This window comes from Neurospora tetraspora (assembly GCF_033439725.1).
Source record: "Neurospora tetraspora strain CBS 560.94 chromosome Unknown B0H65scaffold_2, whole genome shotgun sequence".
Taxonomy (NCBI): domain Eukaryota; kingdom Fungi; phylum Ascomycota; class Sordariomycetes; order Sordariales; family Sordariaceae; genus Neurospora; species Neurospora tetraspora.
Window position 1 is genome coordinate 3,104,938 of NW_026944384.1, and position 21,579 is coordinate 3,126,516.

Here is a 21,579-nt window from a genome sequence, read left to right on the forward strand (position 1 = left end):
TATTGACCCGAGGGAAGTTGACGATGTTATCCAAGACACGCATAGGGGATGGTAAGACACGCATAGGGGATGGTAAGACACACATAGGGGATGGTTAAGTATTGAACACAGGGTAAGGGTTATGCGTGTTGCTAGTGAGCCAAACTGGACGTGGTCACTCTCAAATATCGTGACAAAAATGCTGTAAGGAAGCATAATCATAAGGCAATCCTGGAGATTCTTGCATATTGCTCGTTGAACTATATTGATATATCCGTCCTGGCATCAACAATTCTCATAGATGACTTTCACAATTGTGCTTGAAAGGTTGGTGTAAGTGGAAGCCACACCCAGCGAGCCAGCTCCCACCACACCAGCCACAACTGCTTCCCCAAATTTGCGGAGATCAGAATGGATGCCCCGATCCTTCGGTGGGGTCGGGCACCCGTGCCGGTGCGGGGACGCCGTCATCAGTGCGGCTCTCTCCGTCCGTTGCAGTGAGTGGGAACACGGACATCTCAGAGAGTCCGTCTGCTGAACTGAACTTTGTTATCAGCAATTGCATGAACCGCTCCCTCTTCAACAACGAACAACGTTTCATCAGCATCGAGCGGCCGATCCCCGCCCTTCAATTGGAATTCGGTACTATTCAGCCGACCGAACGAAGTAACACTGCATATCCTCATTCAGCCCTCAGTGCTCACCGATTGACCGATAAGCTGATCGACCAAAACGACTGTAACCTCTCTCCATTTTATTTTACCGACACCAGTTCTCACCTCACCATCTTGAATGACGTGAATTTCACCATTCACTCGGCCGCCGTGAACACACAAACACAAACGCATCTACCACCCGCTTCACCATCACCACCACACCACACCCGACTCGGGAGTCACGTCACCATGGCCGACTACGACCAGCCCTCCATGGGCAGCGCCTCAGCAGCAGCAGCAGCATCCGCCGCCGCCGCCTCAGCCGCCCAAGCGCAGCTCAAAAAAGTCAAGAAGCAAAAAGTCCTACTCATGGGCAAGTCCGGCTCCGGCAAGTCATCCATGCGCAGCATCATCTTCAGCAACTACCTCGCGCGCGACACGCGGCGCTTGGGGGCCACCATCGACATCGACCTGTCGCACGTCAAGTTCCTGGGTAACCTGACGCTCAACCTCTGGGACTGCGGTGGGCAGGAAGCCTTCATGGAGAACTACCTGTCTCAACAGCGGGCGCACGTGTTCAGCAACGTCGGGGTATTGATCTACGTCTTTGACATTGAGTCGCGCGACGTCGACCGCGACTTGGCGACTTATGTCAACATCATCTCGGCGCTGGTGCAGTACAGCCGCGAGGCGAAGGTGTTTGTGTTGATTCACAAGATGGACCTGATCCAGCCTATGACGCGCGAGGACGTGTTTGATCGCCGGGTTGCGCTCGTGAGACGCAAGACGGCCGAGGCGGTGGCTATTGTGCGGAAGCAGAAGCCCGAAGTTACTGGCGCTCCTCCAGGTCCAGCTGGTGCCGTGCCAGGCTCCCTCCCCTCCTACCCCGAACCCTTATCCACCCCCATCCCCGACCTCGAAGTAGAAATGCAACTCTTCGCCACCTCCATCTGGGACCAATCGCTCTACAAAGCCTGGGCGTCCATCATCCACGACCTCGTCCCCAACCTCTCCGTAATCGAAACCCAACTGGCCTCTTTAGGCGTAGCAATCGACGCCGACGAAATCCTCCTCTTCGAACGCACCTCCTTTTTGGTGGTGTCCAAATGGACTTCTCCAGAGGGGGAATCCAACCCCTACGGCGATCGATTCGAGCGCATGTCCAACATCCTGAAAGCGTGGAAACACACGTGCTCGAAATTTACGGGAACGCCGAGGAATGCGGAGCAGTTTTCCGACTTTGAGTATAAGATGGGCGCGAACTTTAGCATGTTTGTCACCAAGTTTACGACGAATACGTATATCCTTGTTTGCATGCCGCCGGGCGAGGCGAGGTTTAACAGCGCGAAGTTGAATGTGGCGGCGGCGAGGCCGTGGTTTAGGTTCCTGGATGGCCCGATGATTGCGCCGACGGCGGGCATTGGGAGTTCTCAGATGTTGAGCGGGTTAGCGGCTGCGGGAGGCGGTGGTGGTGGTGGTGACTGGTGAGGTGGCGTAGGTAGAGGTGAAGGGGACGGGTTGAGGGGAAGAAACTTGGTGATGGAGAGCATTGACGACATGGGATTGTGACCGTCGAAGAAGAGCGGGTTCGAGGGGATCGAGAAGAGGCATTCAGGCTTGCATGATGGGCGATAGGCCATTTGTTATTTTGGGTTTGGGGTGGTTCGGGTTGGGGGCATACAGCACGCCCACAAGACACAACGTCCCCTTGATATTGTGTCTTGGGCTTTCTTTGATTGGCATGCTTTTCTTAGTTGGGATTTGCATTTTCTTACACAGCAAGTTATTTGCGATAGGGGTTGATGATACCCATAGCAGCCACGGCGACGGCGACGGCGACGGAGGCGTTCAAAAGTAATCAGGGAAGAAGACAGTTCAGTAGATTTAGTGTCGTGCAACATGGTTAACAACAGAACCTTTCAATTAGAGATTCGTTCTTTTGATTTACAGACAAGACTGATTATGTCTAGCCTAAAATTGCTTGCTATGTTGGCCTATAATCTGACCATGAGCAATATCCCTTTACCCATTAAAATCCTTGGAGACACCATCCACCTGCCATTAATATCCCTTAAACCCACTTGACGACAGCAGCAGCGCCTCTCTTGAATTCGGGGGTCTCACCCAGAACCAGAGACTTATCGGTGTGATCCTTGTTCGGGAAGGTCGTAGAAAGGACCCAAGGTCGGGCCGAAAGAGATGTCGAAGAGCGCTGGATAAACTCATAGACATCGCCGATCGTCTGCGAGGTGTTGAAACGAGCCGGGAGGCGCCTGCCGTCAGGCAACTGGATACGCAGCATCACCGTCGGCTGCGACTCATCCACGCCGGTTGAGGGGGCTTGGGTCGATCCACTAGCAGCAGGAGCAGAAGCAGTAGTGGTACTTGCGGGCGCAGCAGCAGGGGTAGCAGAGGCAGATCCGACTCCCGGAACAGGGCTTCCCAGACGGCGGCCCTCACCACTAAAGGGGACGTACTTCTTGGGCAGCTGCCTCCACTCCTCCTGATGTTGCTCCAACTTGACGTTCACACGCTGATCAGGCCTCACATTCATAAGGCGAAGCGGGGCGCGGCCAGCACGGATCATGGCCAAATCGGCCTGGTTCGCCGGGTCATCAAAGCGATAAAGCGGACCCTCCTCAACGCTGAATCCGTTACTCCAGATATGCAACGTTCTTTCCTGAGTTGGGCCGTCTGGCTGACGGGCCGGGGCGGAGGTATCGGGGTCGAGATCGGGGATTTCTCGAGACTCGACGCCGTCACCGCCGAGGGTCATACCAGTGCCGCGGAAGCGGGTAGGTCTCGCGGTTCCGGTCCCGGTTCCTTCGTCATCGGAGCTATTGCCGCTGGCACGAGAGTTCCTGCATGGAAAACATCGTAGTTAGTACGGAGATGGACTGGACATAGCCCTCGACTTTGGAAACATACTCTCTAGCCTTGGCAAGAATGTCTTGGAGAAGCCTTCTGGTGTCGCTGTTGGGTTCACGTTGACTAGGGTCCTGGACAGCCAAGCCTGACTTCTCGCCACCAGCAAACAAGTCCCTAGGTCCGCGACCCTCATCCTCTTCATCGTCCTCGTCGTCATCGTCATCCTCGTCGCGTCGGCCACCTATGGAACTAAGGGTCGCAAGGCCGGTGCGTTTTTGCGTCTTCTTGGCCGAGGAGGATGATTGCGCATACTGGGGAGCGGGGCGGCCGTCGAGAGTCCTGGGGCCGGTATACTCGGGAGGCGCCGGAGCGCTGGCAGGAGCAGAAGCAGAGGCAGCTCCGGTGTTGGAAGAACTGCTGTCTTGCTCCGTGTAGTATGCGGCGACGGCAGCATCCATGTCCCAGTCGTAATTGTTCAGGTACTCTGTAGCCTGTGTGGTTTCAGTCAGCAAGCATTATAATGAAACATTTGGGATATTTCCAACATACCGCATCAGTAGAAACTCCGGTCAGCTCACAGAAGCTGCTGATCTTGTCGTCGTGGTCGGCCATTGTTGTGTTTCGAGGTGGTGATGGCTTGATTGGGTTCGAGTTGAGTTCCAAGGCGAGAGTTATCTGTGTGTTTTGGTTTGTAGAGGGAAGGAAATAAATAAATGCGAGTACCTTGCGGTTGGTATGCACCGCTAAGACTGGATGAAGGTTTGGGAGAAAAAGGATCGAGTGAAAGCAAAGTCAAAACGAAGAAGTGAATCGATGTCAATCACACAGGCAGCATTGGAGGACGTGACGTGACGGGTCCGATGAGCACCTGTAGCAACTGTGAATGTTTGGCGGCACTAACAGCTTCCCCGCAGAATCGCTGCTTAGATAGCTGCCCAGCTGTTAGTGCGGGAGCTTCCTGGACCTCTGAAGTTGCCCCGCCCCGCCAAATGGAAGCTGCGGCCTGGGCCTGGGCTGCTACTGGCCTGCTTGTTACGTAAGCTTTGCTGGCCCCGCTGTTCCCCAAATGCTCGCGCTAAAGTGATCCAAGCTGTCAGGTTCATCCCTGCGAGGCGAGCCTGTGACGCCAGCCGGCGGGGATTTTCTGCTGTTCGGTCTGGTCTGCCTGCCCCCGTGCCTAGCTCGCGACCTGTCACTGCTTCTCCCATCAATCCATTCCATCTTCCATTTCTCCATTGCGACGCCAGCTTCCTTCGATTATCGCATCCAACAACACTGCGCTCCTACCATCCGCCTCACAACCTTCCCTCGTAGCAAGCAAATATAAGCATCACCATGTCCGCCGATGAGATATCGAACCCGTTGGCCGAGTCCGGCGTCACGATCCCGTCAGACAGCGAGCAGTATTCGGCGCCCGAATCTACGTCACCCCAATCTCCATCGTCGTCGTCCTCCCCCGCCGTCATTCTGTACCAGCCACCCACCGTCTGGTCGCTATTCCGCAGCGCCGTCATCAACCTGTTCCTCCCTTTTGTCAACGGAATGATGTTGGGATTCGGAGAGCTCTTTGCTCACGAAGCTGCGTTCAGGTTGGGATGGAGCAATACCAAAGTAAGCGACCACATCTATCTCAACTCGCTCTATCCACGGTTTCAAAAGCGCTAACCACATCATAGGTCTTCCCCGTCAGTAGGCGAGAGGCGCATCCCATCGGCCCCGGTATCGAAGTCGTCGAGAGGTCGAGGCGGAGAGTGGACTTTGAAGGCTTGGATGACCTGACCAGCTTGGAGTGATGAGCGCGCCGCCTTCCGCAGGCCACCCAGCGCAACGACATAAAGCGACGACACAACTGTCCGGCCACCAGTGCCGAAACCCAAATCAAATTCTTGATAAAACATCAAAGGGCGAGATAGACGCTTAAACAGCGCTGCTACCCAACGCAGCACAAGGGGATCTGTCCAGGTCCCGTGTCCAGTAACACTCCCACCATCACGGCGGCGACCGTGCCGGATTTTTGAGGGCATCCGTTTGACAGAAACGAGCATTGGTCAGGATATCACAGGCGGCGTTTTGGAGCATGAAGAGGGGGAGAAAGGAATTGAGCATCCAATTTACATACAGCTCTGGGCTGCATATAGCAAACACAGCAGACTGCTAGCAGGCGTCAGGGATACATGCTTTCTGGCAGCGACTGAAAGTACTACGAGAAATAAGATTGATGGTAAAGTGCACAAGATCCAACGCTAGGTACAACGACAGGACAGTTCTCTGCTTCTGGTCTGCCCCTCAAGGTACTTCCTATATAAATAAGTACAGGTAGCAATTGGGGACCGTGATGGCCAGGCAATGCCGCAATGAAGCTTGCTGGGCTTCCATGTGCGCTCCCTAGGCCAGTTGCCGGCTGTCCGGCTGCTCTTGGCGGCTGTCCAGGCCGTTGAGACAGCTGCCAAGTGACCATTGATTGGGCTCTGCGGGCCGTTCCTGGCTGAAACCCAGGACAAGCAAAGGTGCGGGGCCTGGCCAGAGATCCGTGGACCCTTGCCGGGTTTCCTTTTCTGGGGAAAAAAAGTCGCGTCTGTCGCCAGCGGCAGAGTCCCACTCCATGCTTGACCCATTGGATTTGGAGGGGATCCGGTCTTTGTGATTGAGGTTATCTTGAACATTGAAGTCTCCCCAAAGTCACACCAGTGACCTCTTCAGTCAAGATGCTTCCCAGCCGAGGCCTCCTAAGGTCGACCCCAGCTTTGGGGCTCGCCAGAGCAGTGAGTTTTCTGTCTTTTCTCGTTCTTTCTTTTTTTGTGTCATCCTGCGGGTATAGTTCCTAATGCGCTGCGACTAACACCATTCTTTGCGCATAGTCCTTCAAGGCCCCTTCGTCGCGACAGTTCGGCACTGCTCTGCGCACTTCCTTCCCCCAGGGTTCTCGCAGGATAGGAGGCCCTCTCGGCGTCACTGCGACTGCTGCCGCTTCCCACCAGCTCCTCTCTTCTCTTCGTCAAGTCCGCTACGCCTCGACCGGTCCTGATGCCGCTGCCACCGATGCCGCCGCCGCCGCCGCCGCTCCCGCTTCCGCGCCCGTCGATGCTGTCGCCGCTACCCCCGTCGAGCTTACCGGCAGCGATCTTCTCAACCTCCCCGAACAGATCGGCTTCCTCAAGACCCTCGGCCTCGACTATGGCTGGGGTGTTACCTCGATGATGCAATGGCTTACCGAGCACGTCTACGTCTACTCTGGTCTTCCCTGGTGGGCCACTCTTGCTGCCGTCGCTGCCATCGTCAGAGTCGCCATCTTCAAGCCCTCTCTCGGCGCCTCGCAGGAGTCCCAGAAGATGCAGGATCTCAACAAGAACCCCAGATATGCCGCCATCATGGCTAAGGTGAAGGAGGCCAGCTTCGACACTACCAAGCAGAACGACCTCGTCAAGTATAGGCAAGAGATGGCTCTCATGACCAAGAATGCCGGCATCAACTACTTCAAGGTCTTCATTCCCTTCATTCAGGTTCCTATCGGTTTCGGCATGTTCCGTCTTATTCGTGGAATGGCCGCCCTTCCTGTCGAAAGTCTGGAGACTGGTGGCACCCTGTGGTTCCCCGACCTTACTGTTGCCGATCCTTACTTCGCCCTTCCCATTGCCAGTGCCTGCCTGTTTGTTGCCTCTATGAGGGTAAGCTGTCCCTGGTATTGCCTTCAAAAGATGCATTGCTAACATAATGTGCTCTTGCCATAGAAACCCATCCCTTACATGGCCGCCCAGCAGGCGCGCATGATGAAGTCGATGGGTCTTGTCCTTGTCCCCATCTCCATCTTCGCTACCGCGTGGCTTCCCGCTGCCCTGCAGTGGTACTTCCTTGTCTCCGCGATCGGCCAGTACTTCCAGGCCAGCATCTTCCACCTTCCCGCCTTCCGCCGGTGGGTTGGTCTCCCCGAGCTTGTCCCCGGCGGCATGCGTGGGCCTTCCCCCTTCGCCAAGGCGGCTCCTAGCGGTGCCATTCAGTATGTTGCGCCTAGGACGATGGATACCACCGCCACCCCTGTCGACTCGGGCTCCATCCTCGGCGACATCAAGGACTCGAGCAAGTTTGTGAAGGAGAAGCTTGAGGACTGGAAGAAGAAGAATGAGAACACCAACATCCACTCGCGTGCCAAGGAGTATGAGGAGAGGAGAGCGTTGGAGGAGCACGAGGCCTATCTTGCTCGTCTCGAGTTGAAGAAGCAGAAGCAGAAGGGGCGCAAGAACAACTAAGTGGGATATGAATTGCAGATGATGTCCACAACATTGGCGGTTCGCCTAATGGAGCAACACATATGATTCTTGGATTTGAAGCCGTGCTCCGAAGCGGCGCCTAGCTCAAGTTCACTAATCATCTTGTACAACAACAAAGAGGTCTGTTTGTTGTCAGGACTCAGCCCTACATTTGCTTCAGCGTACCCTGCAATGGCTGAACGAGCTACGCTTATGACTTCGACTCTGTACACTACCCCCTTCTGTACTATACAATCTAGACATGTTTGGTTGACTGGCGTTTTTAAACAGCGGTAAAGTATATCACTTTTTTTTCCTTTTGTCACCGCCTTATACCATAACCAACGATGATTTGGTACAACGACCGGCGTGTGTCATGTATGCGTTCCTGTCGATCAGAGGAATGGTGAAATCCAGAAACTCTGTGATGCAATTCGCCAACCACACAGTATATGCAGAAGTTGTAGATATTCGCAAACGAAGAGTTGGTGCCTGATTGGTTGGCTCCAACGCCATCGGAGAGGGGCAACAAAGCTGAGAGCCGGAGGGGGTTCGGTCCCGTTCGGTGAGCACGCAATCCCACCAGAGGGGCTTGCTTGGCTGAGAGCTCTCCATGGGGTTTCCATGAAGCTGGGGAGAATGGCATATATATTTATATTACTGATCCAACGTCATCTATATAAAGTCTGACTGCCGCGACGGTAACACCAGTTCTATAACTGTATCCACTCACTCGGAACGATATCTCTACTCGTTTTGTTTCATCGGGCTTGGCTACGATAGATCAATGGAAGTCCTCAATACCCCTTCACAAGCCTCTTCACAAGCAGAGACATATCAACTTCACCCTCTATTCACCGCCCCAAAGTCTCTATCAACTTTAAACATCAACCACCAAAATGCCCGTCACCAACGAAGACATCGCCACCCACCTCGAGGCCGCCTCGGCCTCCTACTCCTCCACCTTCGACAAAGGCCATCTCGCCCTCCCGCCCGCAAAAAAGTATCTCGTCCTGACCTGTATGGACGCGCGGATCGACCCTGCGAAAGCGTTCGGGATCGAGTTGGGGGATGCCCATGTTATTCGGAATGTACGTTTATGTTCGTTCCCCTTGGTACACTCCCTCCCTTCCTTCCCTTCGATTCCTTGCGTTACTTGAGTTAGTTCTTGCCGTCTTTGGCTGCGTGGGAGCTGGTAGAGTGACAATTGACAGTATAGTATGTTGAAGGGGTGAAATGAAATAGTGACTGACTGCCGGCTAACGAACGGTTGGTTGGTAAAAACGAAAAAAAAAAAAAAAAAAAAAAAACCAGGCCGGCGCATCAACCAAAGACGCCCTCCGCAGCATCGTCATCAGCCAGCAGCTGCTGGCCACAGAAGCCATCGTCATCGTCAAGCATACCGGGTGCGGCATGTTGACGTTTAAGAATGAGGATGCCTATGGGGTTGTTGAGGGGAATCTTGGGTTCGTATCTTTCTTCCTTTTAATCATTCATGTCCATTTTAGTTTCCTTCTCTGATAAGGAGGTGATGGCTGAGACACAGGTCATAACTGAACTGGGACACTTGCTAACTTAACGAACAAACAGTGTCGAAGCACGAAAGGAGCTTGAGGAAAGAAAGTTGGATTTCCTTCCCTTCCCTGAGCTGAAGCAGGCTATTCAGGACGATATCGACTTCCTTAGGGGGACCAAGTTGGTGAAGGATGAGGTTCCTATCAGCGGGTGGGTGTATGAGGTCGAAACGGGGAAGACAGTAAGGGCTGTTTGATTTGTGAGCGGACGATGAATTTTTTTTTTTTTTTTTTTTTTTTTTTTTTGGATTTGGGAGAGGGCTGGGTAGTTTAGTATCAGCGTGAGAACGTGGGACTAGATGAACGATGAATGATCTTGGATACACGTTGCAATTTTAGAGGCTTGAAAAGGTTAACTCGAATAAAAAATGAAAATCGTGTCTATGACTGTGCCCTGGCCTAGCCTGAACGCCTTGCTAACTCTATCCGGTCTATCTAACAAACAAGAGAATAGAACTTTTCCAACACCAATTCTAAACTCTAGGTGATAATGTGAAATGCCCGTGTCTATCTCAGTCCTCGTGGTGTCGTCAAGGAAACAAAACAAAACGTTTGTGCTTGTAAAACTAAGGTATCGTAAATGCCAGGTTGGGTATCTTTGTCATGATCAATAACAGGGATCTATCCCTCCAGTCGTGTGCTTCTCTCGCGGTCCGGCATCAATCAGAAGGCCTCACGCCTGTTGTCCTCGCGTCTCGGTCTCTTATTCCGGGAACCGCCTGAAGAACCGGGGGGCGCAGAGTCGTCGCGCGGCTTCTTGAAGCCGCTGTTCCTGTCGCCACCGGCACCGCCAGGGCCACCACGTCCTCTACCGCCAAAGCCACCGCGGCCACGGCCGCCACCACCACCACCACCACCACCACGAGAAGCGCCTCCGTTGGAACCATTGCCGAAGAAGGAAGCATCCACATCGCGAGCAGCATCACGGCCAGCATCACGGCCAGCATCACGGCCAGCATCACGACCACCACCGCGGGGTGCAGATTGGTTCGGCCTGTTGCCGCCGTTCCGCTGTCCTCTCAGAGAGGGGCCGGTGTTCTTGATCAAGCCAGGAACACCCTTGAGTCCCATCTTGCCAATGGTAGACGCCTCAATGGCCGGGGGCTCCTCGCAGCCAAGGGAGAAGGCATAACGATTGGCGACCTGAACCATCTGGGCGGGGGTGATCTTCATCTTGCTGCGCATGGTGTTGACGAAGCCGAGATAGGCAACGTAGGCCTGGGCCTTGACCTGATCGGGAACCTTGGCCAGTGACTGGCTGATGATCGAGGCCGAGTCGACGGCGGCCGCCTTGGGATGATCCAGCTTGGACTGGGCCATGGGGAACTGGCGGTTGCGCTCCACAAACCAAAAGTCTTCGGGGGTGACTATCAAGACGGCGCGGCCAGCTTTTCCAGCGCGACCGGTTCTTCCGACACGGTGAACGTATTGCTCGCTGTTAAGGGGAATTCCAACCTGGATGACAAGATGGATGTCGGGAAAGTCCAAGCCACGTCCGACCACGTCCGAGGCAAAGAGGATACCGCTCTCGGTGTTCTTGAACTCCTCGGTCGTCCTGGTGCGTTGCGCCTGGTTCATGCGCGACTGCATCTGCCAAACAGGCAGCTTCGCGGGGGAAGCGCCGCCGGTGTGGCCGAAGAGGGTGTACAAGAGAGCGGCCTGTCTGGCGGTTGAGCAGAAGACGACAGCCTTGAGCTTGGGGTTGTCAAACCGTTCGGCTGACAGGAGGTTGTGCAGAGTGGGAAGGACATCGTCAACTGAGTCGACCTTCATGTATGACTGAGGGACGCTGTTGATGGTTGGGGCCTCGTTTTCGTCGACAGTGGAGATGTGAGCGTGCTTAGGAGCAAGAACGTGGTGCAGCACCTTGTGGATCGAGGGAGGGAGCGTGGCACTGAAGCACATACCCTGCCAGCCAGCCTGTTGCTTTGTAGGCAGGCTTTGGAGGATTTTGGTCAGGGCGGGCAAGAAGCCTTGATCAAGCATGCAGTCGGCCTCATCCAGGACCAAGCAGCGGAGGTTGTTGAACTTTTGCCTGACACGCTCGTCGGACAGGTAGTCATCAAGACGTCCGGGAGTGGCCACAAGGATGGTGGGCTTGCCACGGAGGAACTTGCTGAGACTGGAGGCCTTGGCGCTACCACCAACGGCAAGATGGCACTCGAACCTGGGATTGCACTGGCTGACCAGCTTCTCGCACTCGTCCACGATCTGCTGGGCGAGCTCACGCGTGGGAGCCAGGATCAACAAGGCGACCTGGGAAGGGTTAAGGTCCTTGGCGTTCAAGAGCGTGTGCAGGGCGGGGAGAAGGAAGGCAATGGTCTTGCCGGTGCCGGTCTTGGCCTGGACGAGGCAGTCCTGGGTAAAGGAGCCCATGTTGAGAACCTTTTCCTGAACGGGCGTCATGTTCGCATAGCCCATGGCGTCGAGGGCCTTGAGCAGGCGGGCATCGAGGCGGCCAGCCATATCGGCGTAAACACCCGGCATGTCAGCGACGGGGGCGGGAGAGACTTGGGGAGCGGGAGCAACAGCAGCAGCCTCCTGGTGAGAGGGGCTAGAGGTCGAGAAAGAGGCTGAATGGGGAGTCAGGCCGTTGCGGTAAGCGAGCTGAAGTGTCTGGCCAGTCGAGATTCTGGCTGGAGTGGCAGAAGAGTGAAGCAGAAGTGAGGTGAGAGGGTATGAGACGGGTTGGGACAAAGAGACACCAAGGACGCGATTGCTTGATCGGGTAAGAAGGCGAGAGATTGTGGGTGTGGCCTTCATCATTGATGAAAGATGAGGATGAAGAAGGGCGATGTAGTAAAGGGAAAGAGTGAAAAGTTGAGAGTAGGTAAGAACCAAAAAGGGAAGGGAAGGAGGTTTGCTGCCAAGCCACGTCGTCCCATGGAAGTGAAAGTTTCGACAGTAGTGCCAGTACAGTTTTCATTGGCCCAAGCATTCACTAACAGTGGGCTTTACTGAGACGATTGGTAGGAAATGGGGCGTAAAACGGGGCTATTCCAGAATTCAGGGCGCGTTACAAGTGGGGTGCGGCTGACATATGTGAACCCTTCCAGTTTGCGGAGTCTCGGCGGAGAAGCCTGCCACGATGCCAAGCTCCCGTTCCTGAAAAGTGGGTCTAACAATCCACTTCCGTCCCCTTCAGCCCGTTTTTTTGTGACGTTTTCCATTCAGGGGCACTCTTTCCCAAAAATAGCAAGAAGAAAACAAAGACAGCAAAAGGAAGGACCACTACAGACAGCATCTTCTTTGTTGGAAATCTTGCCTCAGCTGTGTTCTTTCACTGCTCATCCCCATCACTCTTCCTTTATCTCTTTCCTTTTATTGTTAGCTGCCGGGCGTTCATCTGATGTTCACTCCATGTCCTCCGCCTCAAGCGTTCTGATTGATGCTCAAACGCCAACTCAGGGTTAGGGTCCTCAGCCATGGCTTTCATGATGGGGGCCTCACTGCTCAACTGCTCACTCTTCTCACCTTTACGGGTTTGCGAACATGACCGCCTGGACCATTGCCGTCAACTTCCGGATACGATGTAGATCCTTCATCGTCTTTAGCACCAACTAAGGCTGCTCTGCTCAGCTGCTCTTGTGAACAATGGGCTTGAAAACACCAAAGGCTCAAGCCACGATGGCTTTTTTGGTTCATCTACAACGGGTTCAATACCTGCTCCATTGTCCTCGAATTTGACTCGGCAGTGGCTTCATTGTTCTCGTCATCTCTGACAATGGCTCCTTTGCTCGTCCCGCCCGGCCGCGCTTTATTCCAAAGTTTGTCCTTGTTCATCGACGGTTGTGGTCGGCACGAACAAGCCGATAGCATGATTTTCTTTGGCCGTTATAAGCCTCCACCCCCGGTAACCAAGTTTATAGCCTCAAGCTGTTCACAGAACACAGAACACAACCGAACAACAGGACGACCAAGAGAAACCACACCATCAACACACAATGGCGGCTTCTAATGCCGCTGATGGCATCCAGTTTGCCACTGATTCGTCCATCATACCTAACGACATAGATCCTGGTAAACGTGATTCTCATCTGGGAAATTTCGACTTGCGACAATACATCGACTTCAGCATAGATCCGGAAGATCTCCACAAATGCTGGCTGCCTCCTTACAATAAGCCCTGCAATGGAAACTGGGATGAATTCTATGATGCCTGGAAGCGGGTTCAGATTCCGTACCTCGACTGCAATGACTTTGGAGACACCCTCCAGACCATGTCCAACGATACTCGTATCGCCTATCAACAGCAGCATAACGGTCTTTGCGACTTGCGTCACGCATTCTACAGACAGGGTGATGCTTATATACCCTCTGAAGACTTTGATTACTGTCCTGGTACTAAGAGTAGTCGTATGCGGATGCCAAGGCCTCCGTCGAAAGAAGCCGTTCATCACTTCGCGTACCGACTAATCTCGATGGTCCAAAAGCAAGAGAATGCGGATCTTGGAAAATTCGACGGTGGAAAGTGGTGGATTGCCCCGCCGAACGCAAGCATTGAGCTCACTTCCGTTGAAACATCAAAACCAACACCAGACAAGGCGCAGCCTGACGGAGAAGGAGACGGCCTCACTAGGCTCAGGGAATCGGACCGCGCTAGGGCCGTAGCAGCCAATTACACCGTCCACTGGGTGTGCTACCAGAGGCACAAACAAAAGGGCACAGAGAACAGTCACTTAGCCGTCATTATTAGGGAGAGAGCTACCGGCAACACATGGTACTTCGACTCTCTTAATACACCAAAGGACGACGATGAGGTAAATCTCGACGAGAAGCACCAATCCGTCCTTTCCAGTCTGCACAAGTGGCTTAACAAAAACGAAATTGGCATTCCCGACATTCCCGATGGAAATCGCCACCGTCGCGTACAGGTTATTCCTCAAGATTTACCCTGGGCATGTGGCCTGCACGCCATTGCTCACGCCTTAGCCTTCCTTCGCTTTGGCCTCTTGGGCTGGCACGAGATCCCTACGTATGCGAGGGAAAAAACCGACAAGGCGAAGTTGACCAAGTTGAGACATGATATGATGAAGGCGATGGAGCTATCAATGGGACTTAGACCACCCCCGCGCGTGGATGCTAATAAGATCCCACTCCCTGAACACTATGACGATCAGCTCGATCTCAGCAAATTTCGCTTTCCTACCTACCCAAGTGTCGGTGTGGAAAAGAAAGATCTCCACAAAATCGACGAGTACCCTTTTATGGACAAGCTCGATGAGAAGGACGAAGAAATCCTCCGAGAAAAATATCGGCGTGTACACGTCGAGTGTTATGATGGTGTTTCACTTAGGCCTGAGAGCGTCGACCCCTTCTCTCGCAAGGTGTATGCAAAGCTTCACAATGGGTTGTGGAAAATGAGAAACGGCAGGTTCCTTTCTGGCGAACAGGTGCATTATTATGCAACAAGACTCATGACAAAAGTTCAAGAGCACCTGCAGCCAGGTGCCCTTCTAGGACCAGCAAGAGCGGAAAACCAAGATTGGTGGATAGCGCCGATTAATTACGCTATCTTGTGTGAAAAAAACATGACTACTGGTAATATTCAATGTCAGCTTAATAACATCAATGAATTGTCGCCGGAGCACCTCAATGACACAGAGTCCAAGAATATCTACGGAGATAGGTCCAAGGATAAAGACAGATTCGACTGCGCCAAGTACACTGTTCACTGGGTACATCATAGAGAAGACTACGATCAGCAGGACGACGAGGCAGCGTACAGTCTCGATCACTGGGGAGTCATAGTCCGCGAGAAGGCCACTAACTTTGCATGGTACTTTGACTCTATCAAAGCAGACCGAGAGGACCGGAAAACTAGAGCAATCAAGGTCTTCAACGAATGGCTGGAGAAAAAGTGCGAGGTCACGACGGTCTCTGAGAACTTCCTTGTTCCGGCTCTGGGGCAATCATCTGGATGGGAATGCGGCCTTCACGCTATCGCGCACGCAGTGGCCTTTATTCGCTTTGGCATTTTGGGATGGCACGCGCTTCCACTTCAAGCAATTGCGGTTGATGAGGGCCGAAAGGAAAATGGAGGTCAGACTGCTGCTCCAGCTCCTTTAGATTTTTCAAAAAGGTTGTGTGAAACAATGACAAGCGCTTTGCACGGCCTGATGGGAGTCTCTTTGCCACCGCCCACTTCCAAAGATGATGGAAACGGGACTGCTGAGGCTGTTGCAGACTCAAACGGGAATACAAACTCAAACTCTGCTGATAAGACCAACGCGGGCTCTTCTGGGAACTCCAAGTCAGGCCCCTCCGGGAAATCCAACCCAGGACTTTCTGGAACTAAACCTTCGGACGCCATGGGAACATCCAGCCAGCCGCCAGGCAAGAATCCCGCCGGACTTGATCGCATTTCACGAAAGGATGGGAAGGAACATGTCGTACCTCATCCCACATTTTACAACGCGGTCAGATATGAGCAACAAGGCCTAGGATTTCGGTTTCCTACGTACCCATCCCTATCCTTGCCGGCATATGAAGTTAGGTCCGTTCGTGACACCCCATACAACGCTCTTATCACAAACGATGTTGCTGCACTTTATCCCGCTTATGAGCGGGTGGATTTCCGATGTTGCGATAATCTCGAACTTCGTGATCACTCTCAATATGCCGAGGGCGCCTATAAAGAGATCCACAACGCCCTATTTGATATGCGCAGTAGTACGTATCTCGAGGACCAAGGAATGTATCATTTGGCTTGCCGATTTATCACGTACGTCCAGGACCAACCCGGCGCCAGGTTACTATTGGGACCTTGGGGGCTTAGACGATGGTGGATCGCCCCAATGGCCTTTTTAATCGATGTCCCCGGCCCACGGGGCGAAGATGTGCAAGAACCGCAGACATTCTCAGAGCTAGTCACAGATGTTTGGGGTACTAGCAGTATTTATGGAGACGCTTCTTCTTACGAGCAGATTTTCGATCGAGCACTTTACACGGTTCACTTTATCCACCATCGTACGCCCGATCATTGGACAGTAATCGTCCGGGAAAGCGAGACCGGCCACTTGTGGCACTTTGACTCCGACGGGGGGGAGGATGGGCGTGAGCGAAGGTTCAACGGAGCCATCGATCGTTTGACAACTTGGCTTCGTCGCTGTAACAAACAGATTCCCGAAACGAGTGAAGCATTCAATGTTCCCGTCACAGGGCAAACCCAGGAATGGGAGTGCAGCTTGCATTCCATCGCGAATGCCATGGCGTTTCTCCGCTTCGGCATCCTTGGGTGGAACAAGTTGAAGTGTATCGCCCTGGAGACGGATGCGGATCCGAAACCTCCGGCTCGTAGCGTGAACGCGGACAAGCTCAGAGTGACAATGAAACGATCTTTACATGGCCTCTGGGGCCTCATGATGAAGGAAGATGTTGCGAGTGTCAACAAGCAAGTCAAGCAAGCCGAGCGAGAGAACGACCCGGAGTATTTGAGGGCGCTAGGGGACGAGTCACGAATAATCCGGGAGAGCAAGGCGGAAAAACAGTTGAAGGATATAGTATTTGAGCCGACTAGGCAGGACAGTCTGAAGGAGCTAGAGCGGAAGGCGCGAGAAAATCGGGAGAGGAAGAGGAAGGAGAAGGAGGAGAAGGATAAGAAGGAGAAGGAGCACAAGGAGCAGAAGGAGAAGGAGGCGCGAGAGGCGCGAGAGAAGGAAGAAGAAGAGAAGAAGAAGGCGCAAGAGCAGCGAGATAAGGAGGCGGAAGAGGAGCTCGCCGAGCTCGCCAAGCAAATGGAGGATGAACTTAAGGCGATGCAGGACGACTCACTAATAGACAAGGCGAACATGTCGTTCGATAAAGTAATCGATGCAGTGACAAATAACCCGGGTGAGCTGAACAGCCTGAACGAGCAGGAGCGGAAGGCGCGAGAGGCACGGGAAAAGAAGAGGAAGGAGCAGATGGAGAAGGACCAGAGGGAGATGAAGGAACGGTTCCGGAGGGCGCAAGTGGAGAGGGAGCGGAAGGCGCGAGAGGAGCGGGAGAAGGAGGAGGAGAAGGAGCGGGAGCGGAAGGCGCAAGAGGCGCGGGACAAGGAGCAGCAGGAGAAGCTGAACCAGCAGTCAGGGGCTTCCAACCCTCGTAAGCGTGGAGCGGAAGATGACGACGACGAGTCGTCCGGTCGATCAAGCAAGAGGTCCAAGCAAACCCCTGAAGAAAACCCCACAGAAAATCCCGCCCAGAGCCCCAACAACAAGAGAAAGACACCGCCACCCGACACCGAGCCGAAGCCCGCTAAACGAGCCCGGAGGGAGCCAACGCCAGCACCACAGGCCCCCGTCAGACAGAGTGAGAGGCAACGAAAGGCCACCCAAAAGGCTGCAGAGGCTGTTCAGGAGACAGAAGCTGCTCAGGAGGCAGAGGCTGCTCAGGAGTCAGAAGCTGCTGAGGAGTCAGAGGATGACGTTGTGGAACTTGATTGGAGGCAGACCAGAAGGGCCAGATTTAAGGCAATGCGCAAGGCCGACCTGATGGAGGAGTGCAGAAAAAGACTAATTGCTGGCCCTGGCGACGAGCACAGAACACTCACGTATAGGGCCAAAAATACCGTCGACGGTCTTATCGACGAGTTGATGTGGTACGATGAACCCGAGGGATACGAGGAAGATCTCGAAGGAAAGGGTTTGGAGGAGTTGAAGGAAATGTGTAAGACAACGTATAAGTTGTATTACGGTGGGAAAAAATCGGAGGATATGAAAGAGAGGTTGAGGTGGTTTTATGCTGAGCAACAACGGCATGTTCAGACGCTCATTGAGGATGGTGAGATACCTGCTAATTGGAATGGTGAGGCGGAGGTGGAAGAAGAGGAGGAGGTGGAAGAAGAGGAGGAGGTGGAAGAAGAGGAGGAGGTGGAAGAAGAGGAGGAGGTGGAAGAGGAGGATATTTCTGAGGAGCCGTAATTTCAGGATCAGTGAGCCTGAAGGAGGTGTTACTACGTCGGTTGGAGTTTGGCTAAGACTACGGCGGTATTGTTTTTGTATACATCGGTTTTGTTTTGTATGAAAGGCGTTTTGGTTAGGTGCGGCTTGTTTTGATAATTTACCATTTTTGCATTTAATGTTCTGCCCACTGTGTTGTCTTTTGTTTCATTTGTACCTGAGAGTATCATTGGTATTGACGATGTTTCAACATATCTCCTGAATATTTCGCTGCTGTTATTTTGCCCAATCAATGGCCGTGAAACTTTGGGTTGAAGCAATACAATATGCGCCAGCAGTCTGCTGTTTTCTGATTCCAAGGGAGGATATGGAGCCGCGGTGATCTTGACCGTACGAGTTTGCGATTGTTTGGTGACATCAAACAACAGCAGTGGGATGGGCGCGTGCTAAAGGAGGGATTCGAATCTGCCCCGTAGGACTCTTTTACTTCCCAGCTGTGCGACTCTGTCCTATGGTCTCCTATTTGTAAGTCGTATGCAATATTGGCATAAGTGTCGTCGGCCCGCTGTCCCGCTTGTCAGCCAACCTGTTCCACCTGGCAGACTGACGGCGACAGTCCCTGGGAACATGCGTGAGCAGTTGCATGCGACAACCGGCTTGCCGTATTGGATTCCATTCATTAGCGATTTGAGATCCTTCTCTCCATATTGCCAGGCTGTGTGTACTCGTTGCCTTATCTCGCAATGTTGCTATGGCTTTGGACAAATATGTTGTGCCCCGCATCTTTACTTGATCCCACAACGCTCAGGCAGAAAATTTGTTGTTCCGCCCGCAATCCAGCTGGCCGCCACCTCCATCAGGTCAGTTTTGCTGCTGTCTGCAGGTAGTAATGTCAGGTCTAGTTCCTGGTGTTACTCGACCGCGTGTATCCTTCGTGTCTGGGAAGCTAACGGCATATAAGAGCCCGGAACTCTTCCTTTGATACTGCTGTCCGTTTTCTGTTCTGTTCCTTCACTCGAACTTCATGAGGGGATAGTAAGGTATCTTGTTACACCAAATTAACTTGACCAGGGGTAGGTTGGCATCTACGTTTGCCAACAGACAGAGTAACATCTCTTCCGATCACTAACTTCCAAGAGACTACTTACCTCTACACACCAGGAGCCGCATCATAACATCTGACTCGGCACTTTTTCTCCAAACATGAACAGGGGCAAGATTAGAAGGAGGGCACAACAAGGATGTCATCCGGCTTCGGATTATTCCTCTCCCTGGACCGAAACTTCACTGCTGAACTGCCATGTCACCAGTCCGTCACCACTCGTGTCCGAGCCATACGGAAGCAACGCATTACCTATCCACCAGAACTACGGCATCGAGAGACCTCTCGTAACAGGCCCAGTGTATTCTTTGTCTGCGGAGAGTCAAGGGGTTGGTGATTACGGCTTATCGCTGCCGCCGCAGCCGGAACGTCGTCAGTGCCTCCAGGACTGGGGTTTCTCAATGCCAGGACAGTTCATTGGCACAATACCCGGGCATGAAAGGTCCTCCTCACTGGAAGCCAACATTCCGCCCATCCCGTACGAATTCGAGGGTGATACACATGTTGAAGATGAGGAAGACCATGTGGAGTGGAGCTTGACCAAAGAAGCCACTGAAGACACTCAAGGTTTCCCAGAGCAGGAGATAGGGACGCGCTACCTGGCCTGTCCGTTTTACAAGCACGACCCAAAGACCTTCAGCAAACCGAAGTGGAAGAGCTGTGCCCATCTCGGAGATGAGAACATGCATCGGTTGAAGTTAGTAACTCTTTGTATTCCTTTTACTCGGTCATCCGTCTTGGAAAGCATTCGAGACAAGGCAGAACTCACCGGGAAAGGTCTAACCAAATGTTTTGCAACAGGGACCACCTTAAACGGCGTCATAAGGCCACCGCTGAACTTCCCCAGCCGGAAGAAACAATTCAAGAAAGCCAATTCGAACAAATGAGAAGTTGGGGACGTTCATCGGGGAGGGGCAGACCAGCCATTGAGCAGTGGCAACATACATACCGCGTCTTGTTTCCTAATGACATGATGATTCCCAGCCCATGAAAGTGCAATCTGGTCTTTTCTTTGTACCAGACATAATGCATCAGGATAAAAGACTAATCCCAGGAGGAAGACCAGGACGAAAACCCGGATTTAGCACACGGACCGACCGGACGATCACCAAGAATGAATCACGAAAAGATCCTTGAACTTCTTCCGTTTCAACTTCAATCAGTAATTGAGGAAGATGAAGACTTACGGTTCCTACCCCAGTCCTCGCAGCAGCGAATCGCTTTGAAGGTCAAGAGGTCCGTGGAACAGCTCTTCAACAACGAGACTGAAAGAAGCTCCAGTCCGTATAAGGCTACAGTGCTACCTTGCCACACAGAGGAACCTCAAATCCGAGAAGTAGAGCGACCTGTTCAACAACCTCAAGGCCCAGAGAACTTTGATCTCGAAACGCAAGCATGGAATTGTTTGGACCCTTGGTTCGATGACACCCACCAGAATGTGCCTGAAGACCCGAGTTCAATCTTCGCGTACGAACTCACAGAATCACATGTACCGCACATACCACAGCACCAGCTGAGTTGGTACGGGACAGCAGTTGACATAACAGACACTCCAGAAATCGACGCGTACATGTACGAACCAAGGCGTCCGCATCGGTTGAAGAGGCAGCAGCAAGATCGCTGACGGGGAGAGAGAAGGGGAAAGAAAGCATAGGTTGAAGGGCAGAAAGGAAGGGGGAGGAAGATCAAAGAATTAAGGGAGTCAAAAAAAAAAGAAAGAAAACCACAAAAAGCGAAAAAAGAAAGGCGCATTTGGAAACGCCGGGAATTGAGCCCGACGTGGGGGTCGAACCCACAACCTTGAGATTAAGAGTCTCACGCTCTACCGATTGAGCTAGCCGGGCGGTTATTTGGTTAACCGCCAATTGTTGAAAGCCAGTTCTTGGAAAAGGGTTGAAGAAGCATGGTGCTTGAGTCATTTTCCATCTTTTGTGTGTGTGTGTTTGAAAAAAGAATTTCGGACATCGGATGCATGTCGTTGATAGTGGGTCGATTATGTGGGGGCCTCGGATGGCCAGATGCAGGGTCTTGGTTGGGGTTTGTGAGATCCCTGTCACTAGGGCAGGGGTATGGCACTGATAGCGCTGGAACGGGCTGAAGGTCCCTAAAGGCCGCTGAAAGCCCGCTGAAAGCCTTGTTACTGTAGGACAGCCTTAACAGGGAAACATCTGACAACACCTCACATCCCATCCCGTCTCCAACATTCCCGGATGAACACCGTAGATGCCCCCTTCCTTCGAATCCAGGAAAACCCACCTTGTTCAATCTCAGTGC

General features: G+C 53.0%; 9 protein-coding genes and 1 non-coding gene across 10 annotated transcripts; 6 read left to right on the forward strand and 4 right to left on the reverse strand.

Moving 5' to 3' along the window:
* The first annotated feature begins 219 nt into the window (after positions 1-219).
* B0H65DRAFT_456955 (Gtr1/RagA G protein conserved region-domain-containing protein) lies at positions 220-2,549 on the forward strand. The gene has a single exon (XM_062826329.1). It carries the CDS (start codon positions 543-545, stop codon positions 2,121-2,123), a length of 1,581 nt encoding a protein of 526 aa, XP_062684425.1. The 5' UTR covers positions 220-542; the 3' UTR covers positions 2,124-2,549.
* Positions 2,550-4,378, reverse strand: B0H65DRAFT_456958 (uncharacterized protein). Its single transcript, XM_062826330.1, has 3 exons — positions 4,053-4,378; positions 3,564-3,994; positions 2,550-3,496 (listed from the first exon to the last, which is right to left on the reverse strand). The coding sequence occupies exons 1-3, from the start codon at positions 4,113-4,115 to the stop codon at positions 2,707-2,709; spliced, it is 1,284 nt and encodes a 427-aa protein (XP_062684426.1). The 5' UTR covers positions 4,116-4,378; the 3' UTR covers positions 2,550-2,706.
* A 460-nt stretch (positions 4,379-4,838) lies between these two features.
* On the forward strand, positions 4,839-5,296 carry B0H65DRAFT_419024 (outer membrane protein TOM13-domain-containing protein; the record flags this gene model as incomplete). The annotated part of the gene is made up of 2 exons (XM_062824174.1): positions 4,839-5,114; positions 5,180-5,296. 2 exons carry the CDS (start codon positions 4,839-4,841, stop codon positions 5,294-5,296), a joined length of 393 nt encoding a protein of 130 aa, XP_062684427.1.
* Positions 5,297-6,208: 912 nt separating this feature from the next.
* Positions 6,209-7,747, forward strand: B0H65DRAFT_546189 (mitochondrial export translocase Oxa1; the record flags this gene model as incomplete). The annotated part of the gene is made up of 3 exons (XM_062829431.1): positions 6,209-6,265; positions 6,362-7,168; positions 7,232-7,747. 3 exons carry the CDS (start codon positions 6,209-6,211, stop codon positions 7,745-7,747), a joined length of 1,380 nt encoding a protein of 459 aa, XP_062684428.1.
* An 899-nt stretch (positions 7,748-8,646) lies between these two features.
* B0H65DRAFT_418785 (carbonic anhydrase) lies at positions 8,647-9,518 on the forward strand (the record flags this gene model as incomplete). The annotated part of the gene is made up of 3 exons (XM_062824161.1): positions 8,647-8,838; positions 9,062-9,213; positions 9,338-9,518. 3 exons carry the CDS (start codon positions 8,647-8,649, stop codon positions 9,516-9,518), a joined length of 525 nt encoding a protein of 174 aa, XP_062684429.1.
* A 141-nt stretch (positions 9,519-9,659) lies between these two features.
* B0H65DRAFT_488121 (P-loop containing nucleoside triphosphate hydrolase protein) lies at positions 9,660-12,283 on the reverse strand. Its single transcript, XM_062827712.1, has one exon. It carries the CDS (start codon positions 12,085-12,087, stop codon positions 9,985-9,987), a length of 2,103 nt encoding a protein of 700 aa, XP_062684430.1. The 5' UTR covers positions 12,088-12,283; the 3' UTR covers positions 9,660-9,984.
* Positions 12,284-13,265: 982 nt separating this feature from the next.
* Positions 13,266-18,224, forward strand: B0H65DRAFT_419123 (uncharacterized protein; the record flags this gene model as incomplete). Its single annotated transcript, XM_062824185.1, has 2 exons — positions 13,266-16,718; positions 17,046-18,224. The coding sequence occupies 2 exons, from the start codon at positions 13,266-13,268 to the stop codon at positions 18,222-18,224; spliced, it is 4,632 nt and encodes a 1,543-aa protein (XP_062684431.1).
* A 1,007-nt stretch (positions 18,225-19,231) lies between these two features.
* Positions 19,232-20,221, forward strand: B0H65DRAFT_586435 (uncharacterized protein). Its single transcript, XM_062830951.1, has 2 exons — positions 19,232-20,016; positions 20,107-20,221. The coding sequence occupies exons 1-2, from the start codon at positions 19,407-19,409 to the stop codon at positions 20,190-20,192; spliced, it is 696 nt and encodes a 231-aa protein (XP_062684432.1). The 5' UTR covers positions 19,232-19,406; the 3' UTR covers positions 20,193-20,221.
* A 381-nt stretch (positions 20,222-20,602) lies between these two features.
* B0H65DRAFT_108717 (uncharacterized protein) lies at positions 20,603-21,229 on the reverse strand. The gene has a single exon (XM_062820534.1). It carries the CDS (start codon positions 21,055-21,057, stop codon positions 20,665-20,667), a length of 393 nt encoding a protein of 130 aa, XP_062684433.1. The 5' UTR covers positions 21,058-21,229; the 3' UTR covers positions 20,603-20,664.
* On the reverse strand, positions 21,077-21,149 carry B0H65DRAFT_t132. Its single transcript has one exon. It is a non-coding gene; the product is annotated as a tRNA-Lys (tRNA).
* Positions 21,230-21,579: the final 350 nt, after the last annotated feature.

Excerpts from the sequence above, each read along its gene's own strand:
- B0H65DRAFT_586435 (XM_062830951.1), top strand. The coding sequence starts at position 19,407 with ATGAACAGGGGCAAGATTAGAAGGAGGGCACAACAAGGATGTCATCCG. Across the intron at positions 20,017-20,106 it reads GTTGAAGTTAGTAACTCTTT|GGACCACCTTAAACGGCGTC; the intron begins GTATTCCTTTTA and ends GTTTTGCAACAG.
- B0H65DRAFT_456958 (XM_062826330.1), bottom strand. The coding sequence starts at position 4,115 with ATGGCCGACCACGACGACAAGATCAGCAGCTTCTGTGAGCTGACCGGA. Across the intron at positions 3,995-4,052 it reads CCGGAGTTTCTACTGATGCG|GCTACAGAGTACCTGAACAA; the intron begins GTATGTTGGAAA and ends GAAACCACACAG. Across the intron at positions 3,497-3,563 it reads ATTCTTGCCAAGGCTAGAGA|GAACTCTCGTGCCAGCGGCA; the intron begins GTATGTTTCCAA and ends TTTTCCATGCAG.
- B0H65DRAFT_108717 (XM_062820534.1), bottom strand. The coding sequence starts at position 21,057 with ATGCGCCTTTCTTTTTTCGCTTTTTGTGGTTTTCTTTCTTTTTTTTTT.
- B0H65DRAFT_488121 (XM_062827712.1), bottom strand. The coding sequence starts at position 12,087 with ATGATGAAGGCCACACCCACAATCTCTCGCCTTCTTACCCGATCAAGC.
- B0H65DRAFT_456955 (XM_062826329.1), top strand. The coding sequence starts at position 543 with ATGAACCGCTCCCTCTTCAACAACGAACAACGTTTCATCAGCATCGAG.